This window comes from Numenius arquata, chromosome Z (assembly GCF_964106895.1).
Source record: "Numenius arquata chromosome Z, bNumArq3.hap1.1, whole genome shotgun sequence".
In the NCBI taxonomy this organism is placed as follows: Eukaryota; Metazoa; Chordata; class Aves; order Charadriiformes; family Scolopacidae; genus Numenius; species Numenius arquata.
In genome coordinates, this window is record NC_133616.1 from 70598078 (window position 1) to 70624960 (window position 26883).

The 26883-nt window shown below is 46.6% G+C and overlaps 1 protein-coding gene across 1 annotated transcript; it reads right to left on the bottom strand.

Moving 5' to 3' along the window:
- Positions 1-4905: 4905 nt before the first annotated feature.
- CORO2A (coronin 2A) lies at positions 4906-25147 on the bottom strand. Its single transcript, XM_074165666.1, has 11 exons — positions 24947-25147; positions 19592-19708; positions 14650-14799; positions 13927-14106; positions 13117-13233; positions 10583-10687; positions 10147-10243; positions 8236-8348; positions 7017-7107; positions 6453-6724; positions 4906-5037 (listed from the first exon to the last, which is right to left on the bottom strand). Exons 1-11 carry the CDS (start codon positions 25145-25147, stop codon positions 4906-4908), a joined length of 1575 nt encoding a protein of 524 aa, XP_074021767.1.
- Between the last annotated feature and the right edge of the window lie 1736 nt (positions 25148-26883).

Here is a 26883-nt window from a genome sequence, read left to right on the forward strand (position 1 = left end):
CCATGCCGGGGACTACACAGGTAGCACACAGCTTTCCTAAGAAGTCCCTTGGGATCCTGCTGGAAAACAAGCCGAGCTTGAGCCAGCAATGCTGGCTTGCTGCAAAAATGGCTAAGAGTATCCTGAGCTGTATTTGAAAGAGCATTGCCAGTGGGTTGAGGGAAGTTGTCCTTCCTCTCTCCTCAGTGCTGGTGAGGCCACATGTGGAAGAGTGCTAAGGCCAGTTCTGGGCTGCCCCATATGAGCAGGTTGCGAACAAGACTGGAGTGACCCCGGCATAGGCTCTGAGGTCCTGCTCCAAAACGGTGCTGCAGCATGCCCGGCAATTCCTGGCACTAGGGCTTTGTTCCAGCACTCCCTTGCAGTTGCCCCACTGCTACGACTGGCTGCTGGCCAGCCCAGGGCCAACAAGAGTCACCTGCTGCTTCCCCCTGCAGGACAAACAAGGGGGCACCAACTCCATGCTCGCCTCTGCGCACAGCTCCTTGAGCACACCAACAGTACAGACTCAGGCAGTGGGAAACAAAATGAGAATGACAACTATGGCATAGGTTTGAGTGGAGTTTATTTTGCAGTTGGCAGCTGGCCTGGAGTAGAGGGTGAAGATGTGATGTTTTGCGGCTCTAGATCCAGCAGGCAAATAACACTGTGTTTCACTCTCTCTTTGTGGCTCAGTGGCCATAATCCCAGGACAGCAAAGGTGCTGGAGGCTACTCCTCTGCCCCCCACACTGACCTGCGCACTGCTGCCATTTCCTGGACTTTGTCACTGCCAGAGGAGGGACACAGTGCCCAGGAACTTGTCCCAGGGCAGTGCCTGCCTGGCCACTCTCCCCAGTACAAGGACCCTCACAAGAGAGGACCACCAGGAGGGTACAGTGCCCTGATTGCATGGCTGGTGCACAAAGTTCCCAGCACAGACTTTCTTCAGCAATTTTCACCTAGTTGGGTTATTTTTCCCTAGCACTGGCCTAAAATAAGTTTTATCAAACAGAAGTTACATCCTGAATGCAGGTGTTAATATTTCCGTGCCCAAAGCTTTGACCGATCAACAAACCCTTACAGTGGAATGAGGCTCAGAGATGGGAACAGGTGACGCACTTATGATACTCAGGGAAGAGCCTAAGGAGCAACCACAGCTGTTGTAAAGAAAGCAGTGATAAAGGGACTGGAGAACAGTTTTTGTTTCAGAGTAATTGCCATATCAGTTGAGTGGTCAACTGGTTGTATAGGTGGCCTGAGTTAATCAAAAGGCGTGAGTGTCTTCCTGAACCAGTCAGAACAGCATGGGGCTCAGCCCAACTTAAAACGCAAAAACTGAGCAACCAACAAAACAAACTTTGAAGAGAGCTACGGGCTTGAACTGGCTTCAACCCACGTATTTCTTCCTGGTGGCTGGAGATAGTCAGTGTCATGACAGTGAGCACAGAGAGATCAGTAATGGGAATTTCATTTGTGTTGGGATCCAACAGGATGTTGGATATTGTGCTTGTATTGTCATTGCTGCTTCACTCTGCTAAATCAAAATCCTGTCGAAAATCAAATGTCTTCAAAGATGTAAATTTGGTAGTAACACACTAAACCCTCCTCATGTGGCATATCTAAAAGAGCCTGGCCAGAGTGTATCGGATGAGAGAAGTGCTGGGACTGCAAGGCAGCGTGGTCAGGAAACACCTCACCAGGCAGTAATGCATCTCCAGGGGATTCAGTTTACTCAAGACAACACACACAGCAGTGTGACACAGGATGGTTTGAAATGGCCACCCATCAAGGGCAGATGGGAAAGACGTAAGAAGACAGGCCCACATGCACATTATAGACTGTGTACAACCTGCCTACTAGTGTAAAGCCACAACCTCATGCAAGCAAAAAAGACAGCAGGTGATAGTCCTTTCTGACCTTGATTCAGCTTAATTTTTAGTTGCTTCAAGAATACAGTGATAATAAGAAACCAACAACTTTGCATGTATCAAAAAGTATAACTCTAAATATATTTATTATTCAGTTACATTTGCTTTTCATTGCACAAATTTGGTTTTTATCCCCATGTTTTACAGTTCTTTACAAAGCTGTTAGGAGTTTTAGAAACTGTTAAAATGATCACTTAAGTCTATTTAGGCACAGTTCATTAACACGTAACTCCATTTCCTCCACTTTTTTTTTCCCTGTTTGAAAGATTTGTGGTTGCATTTAAGCTCCAAATTGAAACACATTTCACAGTCTATGCTTTTACAGGCATACTGTCTAAAAAAGAAATTTTGATTAAATAGTCTTGCCTTTACATTGCCATTAAAGCCTAAATGAAAGCAACTTCTTTTCCAGAAATGCTGAAATCGACACAACCCTAAGATAAGAACCATGGTGGCCAACCACTTTCTATGCTAGCCAGTCATACGATAACAATCCTCAAGCGGATTTTAAAATCCCCTGAAAAAATTACTTTAACTTGGAAATAATTTAAATAATTTATTCTGTATGAAAAATAAGCAAAAAAAATCCAGCAAATGAAACAGATATGGTGACAAGGAAAGTGTCATATCCTCTGGACTGCTGAGGCTGCATCAAGTGCTCTCCCTTCTGATAATGGTATCTTGAAAACCAGAGTTTCATATCCCTGGGTGCTACCCTCTATGAAAATGGCTTTGAAGTTTGAAGCTGTCAGGCCTGTTTGACATGGCTGAAAAACTATGAGCTTCTCAATTTCTTATGTAGCTCTTCTCTTTGGTGAGAAAGCCTGACCACTTCTGCTGTAAGATTCACATGTTTGGGTTAAAGCTCTGTATCTGGGGTGAGCTGCTTTTGCATGTAACCGCACATGGCAGTGTTCCCAGGGCACAGGAAAGTCCATTCTAGAGGATCTGAAATGAGCTGAAGTTTGTTTCAGAAACTTTGTTATAATATATTACTTTTTACAAAAAGAGTAGCATTAAGTAAGTGACTGATGCTAAAGGACTCTTCCCTAGGAATATGAACAACTACTCCCTCTCTGTAATGCTGCAGAAACAAAGAACAATATTTGTGACTTTTTAGCACCCACATTTGCTGTTGCTATTTAGAAATGAATGAATTATTTTTGAAAGCTGGGTGAAGCCTTCGCGGCAAAGCCAAAGGGATGCCAAAGTCTTTGTGTGATTCTCATTTAAGAATATTTAGTGCCCTAATGAGCTTCCTGCTGGCTACTGCTCTCAGGGATAACCAGAGGGGCATCTCACATGAGCACAGGCAGTGCACAGCCTTCAGTCCCCTTGCTAAGGAGTCCTGTCTGTGGGAATTTCTGACTAAGGAGATTGATTTATTTATTTATTTAGACTTTGGAAAATCATTAGGCTTCAGGGAACTAGCAGGGCACAGAATTCATTCCTACACAGAGGTCTACAGTTACAGGTTAAATAAACAGCAGTTGCTTGCTCTGCTCGTGTTTAAGACATCTCCGTGAGCTCTGCATTCAGGGCAAGGTAAAACATTCCCCTTACAGTGCTGCTGCTGTGCTCACACCCCAGGGCAACTGTGACTGTGCTCTCTTGCCCCACACCACCAGAACAAATGAGAGGAGACCCCCAAGAATCGACAGGGTGGGCAGGTCTGTGCACTCCCCCAGCGCTGCGCTGGCCCATCGGCATGTCGCAGGCAGACTCCATAAAGCTGGTCACAGAGGCCAGCCCTGAAACCAAGGATGGGACCAGCATCCTGCAGCTGCTCGTGCCCTAAGTGAAGGGCTGGGGATGGCAGCGAGCTAGAGGGCTGGTGCTGAAGGGCACAGATGAGTGTGGCTGCAGGGCTTGGGGAGATGGGCAGCCCTGGAGGATGCAGGGGGCTGGGAAACAGAGCTGAGAAGAGGGAGCCTGCAGCTGTAGGTGGCTGAAGGCATGGGACAAAGTGCTGGGAACTAGGAGCTAAGGAAGCAGCAGCTGTGGGCACAAGGACAAGGAAGCTCCCTCCCACAACCAGGGAGTGCTGTTTGTGACTGGCTGCGGTCCTATGATCCTCCTGTGGTTGACACCACGCTTCTAGCACCATTGCTGAAAGGTCTGCAGTGGGTTGGAGGGTTCAGCTCCTCCCTCACCCTCTTCCCTTTTGGCAAACCCCCTGCTGCCAACACTGTGCAGCTTTATATGTTGTCTTCATTTGTCTGACGAGCACAGCCCCCAGGTGACTGCAGCTGGTCTTTGGCAGAAGGAGGAAAAGAAGGCCACTAACTCAAAGGACCCAGAGACCTCTTCTGCACCTGCAGCTTCTCTGCCGAGAACCAGCCTACACCACTGCCCTTTTAAAGTAGTACCTGCAAACACCAACACTCCTTTACCCACCACAAAAGTTCTGTCCCTTGGCAGCCCCAGTGCAGCCTCCCGCTTGGAGCGGGACTATCCCCAGCACTAGGTCAGGGCAGTCGCAGCTTTGCTTGGCCACCCAGCCACAGGACCAAGCCATGAGGCAAAAGGGATGCATGAGGATCACTTGAGAGCTAGAAGTGCCTCTGAAGCTCAGCTGCACAGTGGTCTCCCAGGGCAGAAGAAAGCGGCCACAGGAGCTGCACTGCTGGGTCCAGGGGTGGGAAAAGAAGCTGATAGCCTTCAGTCTCCCATCCTCATGTCATGTGGAAGGGCAGCAGAAAACGTTGTTCCTAGAGCTTAACAGGTGGCTTCTCCAGGACAAGAAAGAACAAGATTTTCCAAAGTCTCGCACTAGCATTAATGCACGAGCTTCTGACAAGAGTGAGTGGGCAAGCAAGGGGAACCTGAAGAAGCACAGCAAGTCCATCAATAACTGTCTGGTGATGATTAGGGAAATTGTGACCACCACAAGCCAGGGAAGTCCATGTTGCTTGAAGCATCAATTTTTCCCCCAGCAAAAACCCTAGGAGTCTGCTCCAGTTGCCAGGGGCACAAAGAGCAGCAGGCCAGCACCCTCAGTAATTGCCTGTGTCCATGCAGAGGTTTCTGAGCTCCAGCTCCAGCTGTTTAATTTGGACATCTCTCTGATTTACCAGCTCACGTAGTCTACGGATTTCTTCCTGTTGCCGGTAAAACATCTGCAAAAGCTGTAAGAAGAGTCACTTTTTACTTTTATATTTTACACTGAAAAAACACAGACTTAACTGTCAAATGCCATCAATCCTGTCACATCACTTCTGAGAGAAAAAGCATCTAAAGAGGAGGCCTTCAACCAACAGGCTGAACATTAGCAACGCTCCTGCTGTTCCCTAGCCTGGGCTATGAGTGCGGGTGTTTCTCAGCACCACTTAGTAATGCTACATCTCCTTAATTCTATGGAAAAGAGCAGAAAAAATAACCTTCGTACCACTGATCACTTAAAGAGAGACTAGATGCTAGACGTATTTGGAGCCTAAATTCCTGGATCTGCCACATCTCCTACTCTGACCTTGGGAGGATGAGCACTTTTTACTGCGTTTTTCCTGTTGATCATGCTCTGCCCTCTCCAGATGGGACTAGCATGGTCTTTCACTGTGCACACAGCAGAGCACACAGCTCTGCATGGGTTGCTTCTTTAACTTCAAGGTGCCAGCTCAGAAGCATGCAGAAGATCCTTTTTCACACCACAGGGAAATTCAGCTGTGGAAATTTCTGCCCCAACAAGCTCCAGACACTAAAATCTTACAGAGCTGAAAAGGGGACCTGAGCATGGCTAAGGGAAGGAAATCCTTCCAGGGTTCCTAAAGAAAACAAGCTGCTTGTACTCAAAAGTCTCCCTGAGCTATCAATGCTGGGCGGGGAAGGGGGGGGAAGCTTGCAAATCACCACAGAGATCTATTGCTACACAAGCTTTGGTTACTATGCAGGGTGGGGGTTGGTCATGTTTGAAGACAGATCATGGACCGGCCAGAATGTTTTCTGGAGCCATTCCCAGGAGCAGGCTGTGACCAGCAGCCAGCCTCAATGGCACTGCACTGCCATGTTGTCCCCCAGCAGTGATCTGCTGAGCAGGGGCAGAGTCAGCCCCTTTCCCATGTCAGGGTCCACAATACAGTTTGGCACTTAAGGCTACATGGATGCGCCATGGGCCAAGGGAGCAGGGTACATCCACTCCCTCTACAGGGGTCCCTGCTGTCTCATCAGGCTCTCCAAGTGCAGCTCTCTACAAAGGGTTACACTGCATAAACCCCCTTCTCTTCTTCAGAATCTGGAGGTCACAAGGACCTCCTTGTCTCCAGCCAGCCACCAGGCAGGCCTGTGCCACAAGAATTGCTAAGGAGTAGAAATACTGATTGCTCTATCCTTTCCAGACCCTCTTAGCTGAGGTGCTGCTGGGCCACACTTCTGCTTCCTGTGTGGCAGCCAGGGCATGCAGAGCTTCTGCCCTGGCGCTGGCAGACCTCGCACTGGCCAAGGTGTGCAAAATAAAGTCTCTCAGATTCTGTCACCTTGTGAACAGCATTTGCCAGCAGACTCTGGGCTTCCCCCCACAGCCCCAACCCTTCACCCCAGACATCCTCACCTCATTTTCAGTTTTAGGTGGTGGACACTCAAATATGTCAAAGTCATTGGAGAGGCGCATTTGCTCATTTTTTGGCAATTTATCCTCCACTTTCAGCTGTTTTCTCCTGTCTGCGATATCACTTGGCTTCTGTAAGTCCTCCAGTGGCTTCTTTCCTCCCCGACCCTGGTGCTGGCTCAGGTCAGTAGTCTCCATGAGTGGCTCTGGCTCAGGAAACTGCAGTAAGGAATTCACAGCTCCAGAGCCTGGTTTTAATGATACCAAGAGAGGCCCTATGGAGGGAGGCAGGTTGATGCATTAGCACTCACAATCCACACTCAGAAAATCAGCTCCAAGCAATGCATTCAAACAACCTGCAGGGATAAACATGGAGGCACCCGGAGAGGCTTTCAGAGTTCACAGCTGTCAATATTTTAGCCACCAAATTATTTTAGCTTACAGACATATTTATGTCTCTCCTTTTCGTCCCTTCCTCTTTCTCTGGCAGTTAAAGGCCAGAGAGCCAGTGGCAGCTTACCCAAGCCCTGGGGAGCTGAAGGGCTGGGGAGCTCTCCATGTGCTGACCTTTGTTAACTCCGTTCAGCCACTCTTGTGCTGTCAGTGCTGGCTGGGCTCCTGTGGTCAAAGGGTAGATGTCTTCCTGGTATGACTCCGACTGCAAGTAAACAGAAGTCCTGAGTCACTAGGTTAGTGAGGTTTTGGCTTACAGGGACCCTATTGGTCTGTAGTGGAGAAAAGAAGTTTGTTCCACCTCAGCACAGGGAGTGTCATGAGCACTCACCAGCACAGACATAAAATCTTCTCACCTGCCCTGAGCCTCTCTGCTCTTCACCCCAACTCAGAACAATTGTATCTGAAGGCCTATTTTCATTCCTGCCAGTAAGGCCTTTACACATCCACACAACAAACTGAGGGAGGTTGGTGACACAGGCTAACCCAACTCCTATGAACTCAGTGTTCCTGATGATGAAGAAGTGCATATGAACAACAGACACAGGTCACAAATCATCAGCTGATCACCAGCTGACAAAAATTGGCCAAGGAGATAATGTTGGAGGAACATGTCCGAGTGGTAGCTGCAAAGAGCATTAGCTCTGCCGCTTCTTTTAATTCAAGGCACTCGTACCTTCCAATGTTTCTGGAAGTACAGGACACAGTGCTGACATTTACAATGTACCTTTACTCACACAGTCACATGGTATCTACCTTGGCTAGTTACAGACTCATGACCTGGGTCATTCTCTAGCCCCACCAGCTCTAAGACTTACTTCTACATCACTCTCAGTGCAATGGGTAATGTCTTAAACGCTGCAGAACAACTGCCTGTAACACACCTGCACCCACTGGGTAGAGACTTGGGAACCCATCATTCCCCTTTTCCCAAGGTGATTCTTCTTCCTTCCACAAGGAGATTTTCATGTCACTCAACATCATCCCCAGCCCCTCTCTCTCTTTTGTCATTATGCCAAGCCAGCTGAGGAAGGTTACAGCCAGCTAGTTGACCTGACAGTCAGAGATACCCCTTCTTGAACCCCAGCTGAGCAGATCGGTGAGTATGTCTAACAAATTTGGCCATTACACAGAGACCTAACTCTTGAGTTACTCAGCCAGGCTTTGTTGTCAGGGCTGCCCTACAAACTGACCAGCTTTGTCCTTCAGACCAGGAGAAAGAAAATTCCTTGTTCTACCTCATCTCCTATCCCCAGAGTCACAAAGAGGAAGGGCTGCCCTCTTTTTCACTGATATTTGTCCCAGACGTGAACGTGACCTGCGGATAACTTACCCGTCGAGGCACAATCATGGAGATGGGCTCAATCAGGCTTTTAGTTGGGATCAGTTTGTAGAAACGGAAAATCTCACAAGCCGACACTTCAAGGCCTCTCTTTGGCATCATTCCTGGTGGGATAGCATAAAAGAAACGGGGTATAAATCTCCTAGGAAAGTTAATGTCATTCACCATGGAAAAAGGGTCACCAAACAATGGAAGTCACAGCATCAGATCCACAGCAGCATGGTCTGAAGTCTGCATCAAAAACTGGCTCAGTGGCATAAATGACAAGATTAAATATTTTTTTTTCTGTCAGGCCATGGAGTTACCCACAGATCTGTGGTTCTCATGCTAAGCGTCCTGTTCCTTATTCATTCTCATGAGCTGCAAATAGAGTTACCGGGACTGAGCAGAACTGGGGGGCGATACCACAGATTTGACTACCAGGATCAGCAGAAAGGGATTTCAGGACACATAAACAACACTAGAATAGCCATATGGGTCAAACTGAAAGCCCTTCCAGCCCTGTATCCTCCCTGCAACACTGTCCCAAAGCAGAATGGAGCATGAGCAGGGTGTGAACATCTACTCTGTCAGACAGCACCATTTGCGTTTCAGGGACTGCCCACACTAAGTACCTGGTAGCCTCAGTAGATTTCTCTGCCGTGAGCTTGTACAGTCCAAAGCCTACAACCATATTAATTCCCTTAACAAAAGAGACTGTCTCTTCTTGGAGACCTTACTTCATAGTGTCCTACAGACGTTTTGTTTTTCACTAATACCCAATGACTTCATTTAACAATAGATTCTACATGAAGGACTGTTGCTCCTTACATTATGCATTCATCTAAATGTGAAATTAAACTCCACTCCTCTATATTGGGGGTTTTTTTGGCAATATTGGGAAATAAACTACTCTGTAATAACTTTAGCAGTATTTTTGATCAGCAGAACAGATCAGGCTAGGTAAGTAGATTTGATTCACTAAGGCCTTTTAAAAACATTTGTACACTTACTTTTCATGGAATCATTTTTAAAGAGACTATGACATTAAAATCAGGATGTTGTACATTGGCAGGATTATACAAACTGAATAATGGAGAGATCTTCCAGCTAAGATTTAAGTAATTTATTCCTTTTCAGTAACAGTTTTTTAAAGGAGACCTGTTGGCACAAAATCTAGTGCTGCTAAATATCTGTACCAACGTCCTGGAAGAATGGGAGTGTCCACAGGTAGTGTGGAGGGGTGGCAAATGGTCCTAAAACCATGCCAGTCTATAGAGGAATATGGCTTACAGGATAGAGTAAAGAAGCTCAAGAAAGGGCTACCAATAGGCTCCAAGGGCTGAAAGCCAAATTCTATAGCTTGAATGAGTTAAACAATGAGTAGCATGTGGACAGGTTAATAAGCAAGGGTCTCCAACGGAGGAAAGGTGACCTAATCACAACAGATCTATCTATAAATGGGAAATGCCAATACAGGAGAAGGTAAGCAAGAGACAAGAATTAAGGCATTAAGATGTGGAGCACCCATCACCAGAGAAATCCCAGAGCGGAAACAATGTCAACGGAGTTGAATGCCAGAAATCTTAGAGTAGATTCACAAAGGGCAAGGAGCATCCTCTGTCTTTAAATGCAGACTATCCTCCCTCCCACCTTGACCAGGTATGTGAGAGGGGATGCAGCAGTGATCAGTAAAGCCCGTGCTCTGCTGGTCAGAAGGGACCTCTTCAAGCTGTGACCCTGTAATACCATCTGTGATATATAGGTGACCTGGGCCAACCTGACTTCTGTGCATCTAAACCAGGGTGGAGACTGGAATCTGACCCACTCTCTTTTCTACATGTTATTTTGGGTAGTCCTGGTCTCTGACAACCTGACTCAGCTGCTATGCTTTTGTAGCATTAGACATACACTGCCACTCACCAATTCCCTTCTGTGGTAAATGAGAACGATACTCCATCAGGTAGTTCAGGTATGGTTTCTCAGGGCTTATCTCATAGTACCGTATATTTCCATCACCCTAAAGGCAAAGAAAATGAACATAAGCCAGGCTCTGCTGTTCAGAAGGAGGGTCTGAGAAGAATGCCTGACCCCAGAAGCTACACAGGGTCAAGAATGAACCAAGTATTTATCCCCAAATTCCTTTGTAGGAAGGTTCCTTTGCATGTACCTCCCCACAGTAAATGTGGTACATCTGCAATAGAAAATGTGGCCTGATGCTGCAGCACCCTCAGGCCCCATCCCATCACCCCCTATCAGATTAACGTGCTTCAGGAGCATCTTTGACTTCAGCCTGATGCAACACAGGCTGGGAGAAGAATCAGACAGGCCAGCATCTGCTGAAATGGAAAGCACTTACCTTTCCCACAACGTAAAGCATGTGAGTGTCTGAGTCGTAGAAGGGAAACAGGAGTCCCGAGGAGCCATCCAGGTCCTCCTCCAGTAAAGGCACAGAAAGGTCGTTCTGGGCAGGACACAGGAAAGAATAGAATCATAGAATCATAGAATCATCCAGGTTGGAAGAGACCCTTGGGATCATCGAGTCCAACCATCTACCCTACACTACAAAGTTCTCCCCTATATCATATCCCCCAACACCACATCTAAACGTCTCTTAAACACATCCAGGGATGGTGACTCAACCACCTCCCTGGGCAGCCTGTTCCAATGCCCGACCACTCTTTCTGTGAAAAATTCTTTCCTAATGTTCAGTTTAAACCTACCCTGTTGGAGCTTGAAGCCATTCCCTCTTGTTTTGTCATTAGTTACCTGTGCGAAGAGACCAGCACCAACCTCTCTACAGTGTCCTTTCAAGTAGTTGTAGAGAGTGATGAGGTCTCCCCTCAGCCTCCTCTTCCTCATACTAAACAGTCCCAGCTCCTTCAACCGCTCTTCATATGATTTGTTTTCCAGGCCCTTCACCAGCTTCGTTGCCCTCCTCTGCACTCGCTCCAGCACCTCGATATCTCTCTTGTATTGAGGTGCCCAAAACTGGACACAATACTGGTGGTGTGGCCTCACCAGTGCTGAGTACAGGGGCACAATCACCTCCCTACTTCTGCTGGTCACGCTATTTCTAATACAAGCCAGGATGCCGTTGGCTTTCTTGGCCACCTGGGCACACTGCCGGCTCATATTCAGCCGCTTGTCAATTAGAACCCCCAGGTCTTTTTCTTCCAGGCAGCTTTCCAGCCACACTTCCCCAAGCCTGTAGCAATGCACGGGGTTGTTGTGGCCCAAGTGCAGAACCTGGCACTTGCCCTTGTTGAAACTCATGCCATTGATGTTGGCCCAATGATCCAATCTATCTAGGTCTCTCTGTAGAGCTTCCCTATCCTCCTGGGAATCAACGCTCCTGCTTAGCTTGGTGTCATCTGCGAACTTGCTGATGATACACCCTATGTCCTTGTCAAGATCATCAATAAAGACATTAAACAGAAATGGTCCTAACACTGAGCCCTGAGGCACACCACTTGTGACCGGCCGCCAGCTGGATTTAAATCCATTGAGCACCACTCTTTGGGACCTTCCAGTCAGCCATTGCTTGACCCAGCGGATCGTATGCTCATCCAGGCCGTGTGAAGCCAGTTTTTCCACAAGAATTGTATGGGGGACAGTATCGAATGCTTTTCGAAAGTCCAGGTATACAATATCAACAGCCTTTCCCTCGTCCAATAATCTGGTTATCTTGTCATAGAAGGAGATCAGGTTCGTCTGGCAGGACCTGTCTTCTGTAAACCCATGCTGACTAGGCCTGATCCCCTGGTTGCCCATTATGTGGGTTTTGATGGCACTCAAGATGACCTGCTCCATGACCTTCCCTGGTATCGAGGTTAGACTGACAGGTCTGTAGTTTCCTGGATCCTCCTTTTTGCCTTTCTTGTAGATGGGTGAGATGAGAGAGACAGCTGTGATGACCAGTCAGTCACCTCAAATCAGGAACACCTGGCCTGAACCCCACCTGGCAGCAGCACATGAGCGCAGCTCTATAGTGATCCTAGACCATTCCCTGCTGCCCTGAGCCCCATTATTCTTAAACTAAGTGTGCGGCCAGCTTCTCTGGCAGCTCTGAAGGCAGTGAAACCCTCACATGAGACCCACAGTGTGTCAGAGCGCTGCTGAGCTTTGTGGAAAGCCTTCAGACAGCAGCACAGTGCTCTGCCTCTCACATGTGCAACCAAGCCATGTCCAAACATAGCCAAATGGCAAATCATAGACCTGGTCTACCAGCTTTGTCTGCTACAAAGGGTAACAGCACAACAAAGAGGCAGAAGATTGTGCTGCTGGTTGACATGGAGGAACAAAGTGAGATGCTGACAAAGAAAAAGCATCTCACTGCATAGGAGAGGGGTAGAGAGCTGGGTTTCATAAGCCTATCAGCCATAATTATAGCAGATCATGCCTTGGAAATGACCACTAAGTGCTACCTCAATACTCCACTGTTAGCAATCATCAGAAATCAAAAACATCCACATCTTTTTCTCCATTGAGGGCTTCACCTCAATAGGCTGCATGAAGACCTCTTTTCTCTTTCCAGTACCAGTAACAATTTGCCAGTAAGACCAGTAAGAGCTGCTTTTAAGTCAGAGCTACAGTGACTTTGAATTATTTCTTCCCAAAGGTCCTTTGAATTATTTCTTCTGGTAGTGGCCACAGCATTCTCTTTGTTCTGGTGCATTTCCATGCTGAAACCTTTGAGAGCTTCTTCAGAAACTCATACTCAGTTAATAGTATCATAGCAGTAAGACGTATTACCTATTAAGAATTTAACAGGTCACTTCTGAATTGCTGTTAAAAACCCATTCTTGGGTATTTTGCAGGTGGAAAAGTTAAAGTGACAGCAAAAGCAAGAAAACTGAAGTTCGTATGGTTAAGATTGCTGGTCCAACTCACTTGATCCCATAGTGCAATTTGCCTATTATTCCACCGAGATGTTCCAGTAGAGAACAGCTTTTTCATGTTTCCAAGGAACAAGACTTTATTGACTCTGTGGGACTTGTAGCTGGCTTCCTATAGGAAGAGAAAGGATGCTGTGTGAATAAGAGACACCACATGTTGCATAGCCATATTTCATGTTACATGAGACCTCTTATTCCATCCCATCTGAAAGACCTGCTCAGCCTGGCTGAACTACAGGGAGCAGGATTTTGTGGGGATCCAAGAAAGGTGGCCCAAACTCTTCAGGACCATTCCCAAAAGCTCAATCAATCTCTAGCTGCTGATTCACAGATTTCCAAGAGTGCAATCCCTATTAGTTGTAAGCAGGACTTTCTGTGTACACAAATCTGCGCACATACCTACAAAATGCAGTCAGCTTCACCTTACCAACAGATACAAAGTACAGGCAACAAGAACAACCATGGCACTGGGATAAATGTACACTTGCATCCACCTGCCCACCTGATCTCTATAAGCCCTCCCAAGGCATCCCACAGAGGACTGCAGGAGGGAGCTATGAAAACAGTGCACTTCAAGAATAGTTTCAGTGAGCAAGGAGCATGATAGCAAGATGCAGGAAGCCTGTTTTCAACAATAGTAAGTGTTCCATGAAAAGTAGAAGGCAATAGTACCATCTGCTGCCTTGGGCAACGCGGAGCACAGATGTGTCTTCTTTAATGGCAATGAGTCTATCCAGAAGACACTACTCAGAAACACTCCAAGGGATGAGATCAGCTGGACCACAAACCTCTGAACCCAACCTACTTGTAGGACTGTTCCTGCACGTGGGTCTATCAGACGTATCTTTCTGTCTCTGCAGGCTGTGGCAAGGAGACTGCCATCTGTGTTGAATGACATGGAGAGGACCACATCTTTGTGAGCGTCAAGGATCTTCACGGGGTTCGAGATGACAGCCTCCTTGGTGTCAAGGTTCCAGATCATTATCTGGAGCAAAAGAAGAAAAAAAAATCAGTCCTTTGCTGCTTGACCAACTGGGGACTTTGTGTACCCTACTCACTTCTTCCTCTCTTCTCTACACATGTATGTCTTACCATCATATGTGGCTGTTCACCAGCATTTAAAATAATTCCTGGCACTTACTTATTAGGGGTACAGTGTCTGCTCAGAATGTCCAATATTCTAATTTCCTTTGCAAACACATTTTATACATAAAAATTACCAGCCTCAATGCAGATATTTGCACTAGCACAAGAATGAAGCCACACAAAACTGCATTGCATACTGTATCCAATCCAGTAATGGAAAAGGGCAGAGTAGACTGCAGTTCATCATAAAACTAGAAAATTAGCAAGTTCTTTTGAACTTGTAGCAATGTCCTTTTGCCTTTGGGGTCACCACAGAATTTCTCCCTGAAGAAGGTTTCTGAACTATTTAGTATTATTTTACAGCTTGAAATTAAAACAAATTTCAAAACACACTGCCGAACAGGGTGTTGCAGGAAGACAGCTCCACAGAGAACAGACTCACCTTGTAGTCATAGCCAGAGCTGAAGAGGATGTTATTAGCAGTGGGATGCCATTCAATGAGGCCCACTCTTCGAACATGCCCAAGAAGTTCCTTCTTCGGACTGGTAATATTTTTTGTTAGCAAGTGCTTGGGGATGTCCCAGATTTTAACCTGAATGGCACAGGATGAGTCTTTATGAGATTCCTGAGGAAGGAGCTAATTTGGAATTTAACAATAACTATTATTCTCTTGGTATTATTATTCCCTTGGTAATGAATAGGAATGCTCCTGGCTTTACTGAGTGCAAGTCTTTTAAATTAGTATCTTTATTTTTCTGTGGGCCTGAAGACTCCTCTTTACCCTCTATCTTTAGCCAGAGTTATACCAATTTGTTTTAACTGGGCAATCCAACCCTTACACCTGGCCAAGCTGTTAGCACAATTATGAAAAGTTATTCCCATGGGGAAGAAGCAAACCACAGATCTTGCTGACCTTGCCTCCTAATAAACTTTGAGCAGGAACAAGCAAATCTAAAAAAAACTTCAGCAAAGGGTCCCAGAAGATATGATAACAATGACTGATCCAAGTAGTCATCCACTCAACACTACCTGGTAAAAGAAGTGAGAACTCCCCTGGTAAGATGACAGCCATAGTACTGTTTGTCCCATAGAAAACTGCAACAGTGCTAAGATTTTGCAAATGACACAGCCATTTGTCAAAGTACATAAAAAAGCACCCAGGTGACCACACAGCAGATGCCCTGAGCAGAGAGACTGGGCAGCACCACACTGAAGTCACTCAACACTAGGAGTGCACTGTCTCATAAGAGGTCTACCTGCAGCCCTGTGTTCTTCTAGGAGGATGCTGCATGAAGACAAAAATCATCTGTCCTCCTGGGGTGGAAGAAGACAATAGAGGAAACCTGCAAAAGGGGCTGAACGTATGCAGGAAAAATGAAAGAGTCTTTCTCACACTAACCCTAGAAGCACAAGTATTTAGAATGCTAAAAGATGCTTAACCCTTTGGCTCAGTGAAAATTACTATGCTTGTCATAATTTTTCTAGGGTGTAGCTTGAAGCAAAAGGGAAACGGTCTTTGAAGCAGAGAGTTTGTGGAAATTAGCCATACCTGCCCAACTCTCCTACTGTTTGGCTGATGAGGATCACACCTTTCTAAGCCAAAGAAGGAGAGGCACAAATTCCCAGACCTGCTGGGAAAGATCATGCACACTCTTCTCTGAGGAATCAAGCCCATCAGATACCTAAAGACTGTGAGGTCCTGTAGCCTCCAGGTGAACTTGTGCAGCAGTAAGAGAAAGCATCACACCCTACAGCTTCAACAGCTACCGCTAAAGGATGGGGCTGAGAGAGTAGGAAAGGGAGAAATAGGTTGTGTTCACACTGAGAAAAACTGCCTAAAATGAGCCATTCATTCTCCATGCTATGAAATGGTTGGTGGTAAAAGCCAACCATTTGGTTGGTGGTAAAAAGGGAAAAGACCCTGGCTAGAATTGCAGGATGCATTAAATGGCAGAAATTGCCAGTGCTTATTGTACAGAAGAAGCAGGTGTTGAAGCCAGACCCCCAGGCCAAGCAGAAACAATCCATGAGCCGTTTACCCTGCTACATCTTGAAGAAAACCTGACAAAGCAAAGTAAAAGGCACAGAGTTGTCCCTCTAACCATGGGGGAGATCTTCAGCAAGCTGAATTCATACATGCCTGACGATTTGCCAGAAGGAACAGAACGGTTATGAGGATAAGACCTCTCCCCGTACTGTTAAAACTCTCAGCCCCTGGCCACTTGCATTGGCCTCAGTCCTAAGCCTGCCTGAAGCAGCAGTGGGAACTGGAAAGGGCACTGGGTGTTCACAGAGATCATCCATTACCTCCCCTGACCAAAAGTACCACTCTACATGCTTCAGCTATATCCACAAAAGATAGCTGTGCTACCACAAAGGCAAGCTGCAGAAAGGCTGGTTAATGGCCCAGAAAATTCTGAGGAATGTGTGTGATGGGAAATTTTCACCGTCTTCACAGAAGCGTGTGGCCTTCCTCAGAAGTTCCAGGGAGACGCAGCCCAGTAAGAGCAATCAGATGCATCCTTGCACTCAAGCCAGAACAGTGGCATATGCTAATGCTCAGAAATGGCGGAGAGCACCAGGCCTTTAACAACAGACTGCAAAGAAGGCTTTGGCTCTAATGTCCGGTGCAGTGGAAGTGGTGGATGCGTCTGGGACCCCAAAAACTTCCTCAGACTTCTCTTAGGGTAAAATATTGCTGTGGAGATGTCCCAACAGTATGTCTAATCTGAGCTCTCCAGTACAGGCCGGGACAAGACAGATGTTGACCCAACAGCACTAAGTGAGTCCAACAGCAGCCACTAAGATGAGGAGGGGACAGAAGAACAGCAAATCTGAGGAGAGCTGGAAAGATGACAAAAATTTGTTCAGTCCAGGAGGGAGAAGGCAAAGGTAAGGTCTTCTGCCTACCCTTCAACTACATTGCAGGAACACACAGACAAGATGGAGCCAGACTCTTTGGAGGTGCACAGGGAGAGCACCAAAGGCAATGAACGCAAATGGCAATATAGGCACTCCTTGGAGATCAGAGGATCCCAACTTTTCCCAGAAGGGTACTCAACCCTTGGAAAAAGGGCCCAATGAGGCCATGGGATCTGCAGCCTTGGAGATTTTCCCAACTCATCTGGACAAGGCTCGGAGCAACCTGATTCAACTGGCCTGCTTTAAACAGGGCTTGGACTAAGTGACTTTACTGACCTCACCCAAGTGACCAGTTCCAGCTACCAGGTACGAGAAAAGACAGTTACACTAAGAAACACAGTCTACTGTCCTCTCTACTTAGCAGGGATGGAAGAGGTGTCCCTACACTGTATCACTGTGCAGGGAACCCCTGAGATCCCATTTCCTGGTGCCAGGAGGATGATGGGAGGGTAGTACCAAAAAAGAGAGTACAGTTGCAAACAGCAATACTTCTCAGAACAACTTCTGATGCTGAGACCAGTGCCAAGCTCAGTGTTCCCATTTTTTAGCCTGGAGAATGATTCAGTGCCAAGTTTCAGTAGGAAATTGGAAAAGAAAGCTGACAGAGAGCAGCCCTTCTGCATAGATCTCGGAGTTCTGGTGGACAATAGAACAAATATGACCCAGCAGCATGCCCTGGCAGGGATGAAAGCTAGCAACATCCTGGTCTGCAACAACACGAAGACTGCAGTTAAATCAATGGAAGCGATTTCCCCTTTACTCAGCAATCATTAAACAACAGCTTGAATACTACATCCAGTTTTGCACCTCCCAGTGCAAGAAAGTTGCTGATAAACTTAAGTTAGTCCACTGGAGGCTACCAGGATGCTCAGGAGGAGAATGCTGTATGAGGAAAAGCTGAGGGAGACAGCCTTGATCACCCCGGAGAGGAGACAGCTTCAGGGCAATCCGATGGAGGCCTTCAATGCTTACAATATTACTGAGAAAAGAAAGCCAAGCTGTCTTGAAGTGCAGGGTGGAAGGACAGGATACAGCAGTCACTAACTACACTGGGGAGGTTCTGAATGCATATAAGGAAAAAAATTTCTCCATGGGAGCTGTGAAGAACAGGAACAGGTTGCCCCGGGAGGTGGTGAAATCTCCATCCTTGGAGATTTTCAAGACTTAGGTCCACAGACCTGCACAGGAGGTGGAGCTAGAGACCGCCCAAGCTCCTGTCCAGCACAAACAGTTCTGTGATTCTGCAACTACAGCAGGAAGCTTTGAAGCTGGTGCTCATTCCTCATCTGAGGCTCAAAAGAGAGGTCATGGTGGTGACTTCCTGCCACAAGTCCTTTCTGAGACAGCATGAAAACCTGGCATACAGGTTGCTCATAGGCAGCCCAGAAACTGAAAGAAGCCTTCAAAAAAGACATGAATATCCAAAGAAGCAAAGGCAAGTCACTAAACAGGAAGGACAATTCAAAGAGCCTCGATTTCCAGTTCAAGAGCGATTTTTGGCAGAGCTGAAATGGCAGAGGATGTTCACCAAGCCAGGGCTGAAGGAAACAACAAGGGAAACTTCCCTTACGCTGTGTGGTAGAGGATGAATATACCCAGTGGGAGAAAATATATCTGGGATCTCTGGAAAAGAGCACGGTAGTTAGTCAGATGTCCTCACTAACACAGAAGTCAACATCACACTTTTGACAGGACAAGGAAAACAACCTTTCAATGGGCTAAACCGTCCCTTATAAATATAAATTGAATCTTTCAGTTCCTAATAACTAGCTTGTACCTTCACTAAAGTAAAATATGTGACTGCATCTTAATTATACTAACTTCAGCCAAACCACTTATTGACTAAAATTTAAACCTGATGTGATGTATTCGGTAGTTTTTTATAGGTTTGCATTAGCATGAACCTTTGCATCTCTGGAGTCTTTCTGCGGTTTCAGTAGGAAAATGATCATTTCTTTATGTTCATTTTCATTTATGCCTTTTGCAGAATAGCATGATGCAGATTCCTCATGCTACCGCATAACTGATCCAGCATGACTTTACAGAGTAATTGAGTGCAGGAACAAGCTCAAACTTGCTCTGCAGGGAATTAATCTGAAATAGCTCTTCTAGACTATGTTTTGTTGAAGCTTTTATTGTGAAGTAAAGGAAGAGTTTCACAATGATTAAACTTGAATAGTCATTCCATTATAAATTCGTATTCTGTTTTTCTCATGCAAACACACCCAAAAAGATGCAAGCCCCCACAAAACAAATCTTCCTCCTCACGCTGACTTTGGTACATCATCTGGAAGGGATCACACAGCTCTGACCTCAGAGGATTTTTACTCTTACCTGAATATTTTATAAGTATATATATACTTTCACATGTCATGCACGGGCCTTTTGTTATCTTTTTTATTTCTTTTCCGAAAAAGCACATTAGCCAGGTAATAACACAGAGTACAAGTTGGTAAACTTACTGTGGCATCTTCTGAACATGAAGCTATGACAAAGTCATTGAACGGGTTCCACTTGATGTCCAGAACATTCCCTTTATGCCCACATATTTTGGGATAATGTGGGTCGAGCTTGCCTGTCTGGAAAAAAACAAATTTCATCAAACCTAAGGTGAGCCATGGACCTACAGGACATTTTCAAGGATGATCAGAGCCAGCTCCAGCAAGAAACCTCTTTCTGCTTGTTATGCTCCAAATGCCCTGGGTGCTCTCTGTTAAGAACAGGGTTTTGCTGTCCCTGCAAGGCAAGTCTTCACGATACCACTGAAAAGAAAGGAAAGAAGTGCTCAGGCCTTCCTAAGTACACACCACTATCAAGAAATTTGTACACATGCAGCAAGACTGCTGAAGTTAGAAGACAGTATTTGGTCCAGACACCAGAATAAAACTTAAGAGGGGAAACACTTACAGATGAGTTTAATCTTCCACATTTTTTTAAAGATCTTGAGGAAAACAAACCCAGAATCTCTTGCAGATGATATTTCTTATAAGCAGGAAAACATTATGGTTTAGCTTTTATTTTTTAGCCCTATCACTGGCATTTATTTTATTTTTTAAGCAAAAAGACATTTGCGACACAAATTACAAATGTGATTTTTCTTTCAACAAGCTATCTATTTCTTTCTGATGGTGTTCAAATCCAGCCATTCACTGGATTCAATCAGCATTCTGGACTCCTCCCCACCCCCAAAAAAAATGCCATGATTGGGCGGCATCTTCACTGGTAAAAATCCTGCACAAAGTGCTCTAAGAAGTACTGAGGGCCTTGTGCCACACGGGGGCTATGTTGCACCAGGATACACCCATTCTGCAGGCACAGTCTCTGCTACGAAGTGAAGTCGGTCTATTTATTATGCGCTAGGAAGGGTGCTGGGGAATTTAACATTGGAGCAGCGCTTGCTTCTCCCTGTCAGGAGCAGGAGAAGTATAGGGAGCTCCAGGAACCACCTTGCAACCCAGACATCTGTCCAAAGGTCAGCCACCTAAGGAGAGAGACGTGGTGGCAAGGTGGTGATGCTTACCTGCTTACTTTTATCCCACCTGGAAGAATTGTAAATCAAAATGAATGCAAATGCATGCTCTCCTGGAAAGCAGACACTTCTGTTGGTGTACTCCCTGCAGCTCTGCAGAGGTGGGCCTTAGGAGCGCACAGCAGAAGGAAATCAGTGCTGGCCCTAACCTGGACGTAGCTAGGATGTCATTTTCCCAGACTTGAAAATTTGTACGGTTTTGAATGCAGAACAGGACACGCTATGTAACTATTCTGGCTTCACTGGAAAGTTTGTCACATAGACTGGGACTAACCTGCTTTAAACTGAACACCCAGAGGGCTTTGAAATGTAAAAGACTGTGCTTTTTTAGACTACAGTCTAAAACAATTCCCTTTTATAACAGCGACAATGCAAAGTGACTTGGGAAGGCAGAAGAGATAAAAGGCCTTTAATAAGCAGCGTTCCCCCGCCTACGGTGTCCTTTTGTAGGCTTCAGGGCTTGGTTTCAAGCTGGCAACTCAATGGGCTGGGCAGCCAGCTCCACAGGGATCCCTTGATCCCTATGGGAACTCCGTCCCCTCCCAGAGCTGGCTGCCTGTCTGCTCCCCACTCCATCTGGGAGACTCCCAGGCTGCTCCGAGCCTGCTTTGCCTGCCCCATCCCGCAAGGCTCTCCTACCCCCAAGTCCCCAGCAGGCTCAACTGGCCCTGGAGAAGGAGCCCTTGTCCTCCCAGCCACCAACCCCACCTGCCCCAATTCAACTCTGCAGCCCTGGGACAGAGCAGGACCCACTACACATGAACCTCCTGGCTGCCAACAAACAGACGTGACGGGCAGGGCTGTTAGTCTCAGGTGCACATCTGCATGTGGAAGGAAAGGTCTCCATGTGCAGGGGACATTTCATTCCACAGATCAAAAACTGTTTCAGTAACTAGGTGTGTTGTCATTCATGTAGAGGTACCCGACTTCCACAGTTATTTGCAGGGCCTGAAAATGAGCAATTTTTCAACCACTCACTTTCTAAACTCCCATAGTTTTCGAAAAGTAGCCAAACTAGAATTTCCTTGACAAAAACCGCTTCTAATGGGACAGCTGCTAAAACTTTCCCAGCAGATTTGTACAGGGTGAATTACCATGAGACGGGTCAGCCCCACCTCTCAGATGTTCTCCAATGTCATCACAACACAGTGCAGCACTCACATGTGGCATCAGTCAGGTAAGGCCTGAGGGGTCATCACAGGTTTCATTTCATAGTTCTTGCCCCCAGAAAGAAGGGAGCTGGGTTTGTGTCTAGGAGGTCTAGACAACCACAAATGTCCTCCCTTTCATACCTGCTGCTAGCACATTGAAAGGCTGGAGGCTGCAAAGACTTAGACACAAATATCTCCCTGTCTCTCGGGTCTTTGTTCTCATTTTGCTATCCCTTTGCCTTATGTTGCAAAGGAAGAGACATATGCAGCCTCAACCACGTCTGGGCATCGGAGAAGGAAAAATGCAGACCTTTGCCTTTGAAAGGAAGGCCACAACTTTTCTCTCTTAGACAAGAACCGTCCTTGGCATGCAACCCATGTGCTTCCCCAACACATCTGTGTCAGACAGCAACCTACACCCAGGCCACACTGTGCAAAAGCAGCTCACCTCCCAGTTAGAGTCACTGAGCCCGTGTCTCCTCGGACTTGCCAGATTGTATACAAAGGCACTCAGTCTGCTCTGGGCACCAGGCAGCCCCTGTGGCCACAGCCACTTCCCTCCCTGGTGAGATGTGCTGCTGTTCCACCCAGTTGGCATCAATGTCACACCTTCATGAGGACGTAACTGGCACGTCCTGCAACAGAAGACCGTTCTCCAAGCGGTGGCAAATATTCAACTAATTCCTCTTCAGGTTGAATGCAAAGGCCTGCTGAAAGGTGGGTATCATCTATGGCAAAAAGCTCTTTCCCTACATAACCCCTGCTACTCCCAACCCCACCTCACACCCAGGCTCTCAGAGAAGAATGGTGCAGAAGGCAAGAAGTGGTATTTATTCAAGGAGAGATGAGAGAGCGTGGTGTCCATGACTCAGCAGGAGAGGAGCACGACAAACATGCGAAGAGCCACGGTTAAACGGAGCAGGGCTGAGCCTGCACTCGAGCACATCCTGAGGCAAGCAGCCCCTCCAGCAGCACACACAGAATGAACTCAAAAAAGGATGGCAGGGACAAGAGCAGCTCCCCGAGCAGGTTGTTCAGCCCCTCAAGAAAGTGCAGCCCTCCCTGTCCTGGATACCATCTACTGCTTTGACTAAACCTGTTCTGGCTTTTGAGCTTTTCCTCCACACTATGGCATGCTTGGAATGTGGCTGCTCCCCGTGAATCCAGTCAAAAGTAACCACAGATCAACTGTCCATCATGAGAGGGCAATACTGCCCTAAGCATATGTCTCCAGACCAGGCTGCCTTTGGTGCCCCGGCAGCCCTGGGGACAGGCCAAGAGCCCAGTAGACTGTCTACCATGGGTCACCACCACAGGAGCGGGTGGCAGCCACAAATACCACCACCAGGAGCACAAGTTGAAAGCAGTCACTTTTCACCAGGTGGCACCAGCTTGGATGTATATCATGAAAAAAAGTAACCGGTATAACAACCCTCAGACACAGGGAACCCCTTTCTGTGGGTGGCCGAGGCAGCTCTCCCCCCACCAAGATGGGTCAGGAATAGGTATTCAGAGAACAGCTGTATGAAGCACAGCACATACAGATCCTTTCCGTGATCCACCACCACAGGTCAACCTCAAGGGATTTCCTGAACTAGGGAACCTGCATCTGAACAAATACTGTTCATAAACCAACTCCTCTCCATAACTCCACCCTGATTTGAACCCCTTAATTCTTCTGGTCTCATCAACATTCACAGCAGTGAGCTCCACATGTGAACTGCAGAAGCATTCACATCTGCTGCTAATGGTTTGCTCCCTGGTCTCCTGGATACCCTTCACTACACAAATCCAGAAGAATTGCTCTTTACACTTTTTCCCCACGCTCTTCACAGTTTTATATATTTCGCTCATTTGTCTTTTTTTCCCAGACTCATTGAGGCCTTACCCACAAAGTCTTTCCTCACATGAAAGCAATTTCACATTTTCATTGACGTATTTTAATTATCCTTTTGTGTATCTTCTAGTTCTACCTTGCCTTTGACTTCTGCAAGCAGTATTTCAGATCTGGGTGGAGTATCTGAGCAGGTGTTAAGAATGGAAAAACTGCTACTAAAGACTAGCCAAGCTGAGAAGAGGTGAGAATAGAACAATTAATAGTAAGCAGCACAAGCACCTTCAGCCCGTTTTGCCAACTCTTTGAGAGCCGAGTCCCACCCCATGTCCCACAGTCACCAGCTGCCTGCTTATAGATGCAGCTCTGTGATAAAGACAAGTTCTTCAGCCTCTACAGATCATGGTCGAGGGGGCAGAAGTGACTCAGTCAAGAAAAACAGGGTAGTAGTTAATATTAGAAGGACTGTCTCCGAAGAGCACCAGCAGTGAAGGAGCTGAATAAACAAAGTCTAGAAGGGCCAGGAACTGTGCTAGGTTCTTCAAGCATAGCCAGTTCACTTTCATCCTTAGCAAATATATATTGAAGAAGTGACATTGCAGTAACACCATCAATTAACTTTTAATTAAAGGCTGAACTTTTGCCTTTCATCTGTTCTGCCCTGATTCCAGAGAGCTCATAATCTCGTATTGACATTAATTCACATTAGTGCATGCCTAATTTTTCTGAAGCAATAAACATCAGACAGCCAGCTTCTCCCTCTCATCAGATCCTTAAGTCATTAAAACCCATAAACATGGGATTTATTTCTGAAAGGGAAGTTTTTCCAGTATCAGTGCTTGAAGCTTAAGAGCTTCATTGCCTGATAACTGTGTCTCCATTCTTCCACAAAGGAGAAGGTAGAGAAAACATAGTGTATTCTCCTTTGGTCACAGCTGAAGCCCTGCCACTAAAGCACCTTTCAGTTTTTGCCCTCTGTACCTACTAACTGCTTTTTTATTTGCAATTTCTCCTAGGAGACAAATATCTGAGCAGCACAGTTCCTGCTGATTATACAAGAAAGGCAAATGAGATATGAAATGAAGGAAGGTGTTAAAAAACTGCAAGCAGCAACGTAAGACATAAAAGTAAACACATCCCAAGAATCACCTGCCAGGGCTTCTGGGGCCCCTTCCATTATTTTGCAATTTGGGCAACCGCATTAGCTGAATATCACCTGTGCAATCTAGCTCCCTAGAAAGCCCGGCTCTCCTCCAGCCTCTCGACACGCTCATGAAAGCCAGCTGGCCTCAGCAGAGCTCACCTGGTGGATGGGAATGACGAGGAAGGCCCCCCCGCCCGCGCACTCGGTCACCACCGCAATGAAGTGGGGGTTCACGGCACAGAAGTGGTTGTCATGGACGTTGCGGGTGATGGGCACGCAGTCATAGCACTTGTCCTTGCTGGCGGCTTTACCGTACACATGGCGGAACTTGGAGCTGCGGTACTGCGGGTGCCACGACATCTGCAAGGGGAGAAACACAACATGCCGTGACATAAGGACCGGCCGTCCCAGCAAGGCTTGCAGACCCCTATCCCCACTCCCCTCTCCCCAAGCTCACCCTCCCGACTTGGGCTCCTCACACCAGCCCTCAGCCAGCAAGCAGCAGCCGTGTTTTTCTCTGCTGGTCTTCACCCCTTTGGCATGACCTGTCTCGGCGCCCGTTACACATCTCTGATGGAGAGCAGACAGTGCAGGGAAGAGAAGACATCTCTCTCCAACACCAGCCAGCTGGGCTGTGCAAGCACCAGCAGTCCCTGTCACTGGGGCAGGGCCACATGGTAGTAAGTTTAAGAGGAGATGAATCCCAGTAGCACAGACCTCAGGAAGAATGAAAGATACAGCATCATGGGTGAGGAAAGCCTGAAAGATGGAGAGTGAAGGAGCCAGTCTGGACACATGCTTTGTTTAGCCCTGAGGTGGTTCAGAACCAAAAACCAGTCTAAATTTTGCTCACAGGAAGTGAAAAAAGAATTTTGCCAGGTCATAGGAATAGTTACAGTCACTTCTTGGTTTTTTTCCCACTAACAATGACGTTCCGCATGTCTGGTTTATAACTGCACCACAGCACTCTGACAGACAGCATTTTAAATGGTGTTTAAATGGGATACATAAAGCATGCTAAACACAAGAATCGCTTCCCACAGAGAGCAGTGAAGCTGAATGGAACTGTTGCAACTGATTTCAAATAGCCAACTACCAGTGTTAGGCAGAAAAGGCAATTCAGACTATTAACTCCTGTGTTTTTCACAAGACCTAGACAGCAAAAGGCACATGGCAAGGATGGTGAGAAGATCCTACTGCCCAAAGGAAAAGAAATGTAGATCAGGCAAGAAGGCTATGGGTGAAAGAGAGACCCACACAATCAGCTGGGAGTATGGGCAAAAACTAGGGGAGGGCTTGGTTTTGCCCTGTATGCACTTGGTGAATAGCTACTATCAGTGATGCTGGATCAGCAATAGTCCAGTTTGAGAACGGAACTCAAGACAAGCAGCTTTTGAGTTACAGCAAGACTTAGACTGCTCACTCGTGTGGGTAAGCCTCTGAAGGGAAGCATGCACACAATGGCAGGGATCCAAGTGCATCATCACCTGACAAGCAGGGGTCTGAGCTGTTCTAAACCAAAATGTACTTGCTGCTGGCACAGTATCGCATCCTTCTGGAACAACTATTAAATGGTAGGAATCTATATTGCTTGATACTGGGCAGTCAAACTGAAGGTTTACAAGCACCCATCAACACAAAGACCCACAAAGCTCACATCCCACGTCACACTGGAAGATTTGGGCTGTGAATAGTGCTAGGACACAAGCCCTGTCCAATTCCCTGCCTCCTCCCAATCTACTGGCACAGCTCAGAGCCAAACCCACCTTGGACAAATACACATGCCTATTAAAAATCAGTCCTGGCAGATCACCAGTTGCTGTCACAGTCATTTTTGTTGCTCACTTTTACCTTGGTATGTTTTACCTGTGTTAACCCTGCATTTGTCCATATTCTTAACTGACTAAATTTCTTGTGCAGAAAACATCAGGTGCAAAGGATCTGTGATACAGTGAGAGCTACCAATCCCAAACAAAAATGAAGAAATGCAAGTTATTTGAAAAAGAAAGCAGCAACCCTGGGAAGATAATCTTGGAAGAAGGGATGTGGACAGGCAGAAAGCAAGCTGAGGTTATATGCAATTGGCTAGCTCCCCA

What these genes read in the sequence shown, in the direction of transcription:
- CORO2A (XM_074165666.1), bottom strand. Translation starts at nt 25,147, where the DNA reads ATGTCGTGGCACCCGCAGTACCGCAGCTCCAAGTTCCGCCATGTGTAC. An exon ending in TGCTTTACGTTGTGGGAAAG is followed by an intron (nt 10,244 to 10,582) that starts GTAAGTGCTTTC and finishes CTTTGCCTTTAG; the next exon opens with GGTGATGGAAATATACGGTA. An exon ending in CACCTAAAACTGAAAATGAG is followed by an intron (nt 5,038 to 6,452) that starts GTGAGGATGTCT and finishes CTCTTCTTACAG; the next exon opens with CTTTTGCAGATGTTTTACCG.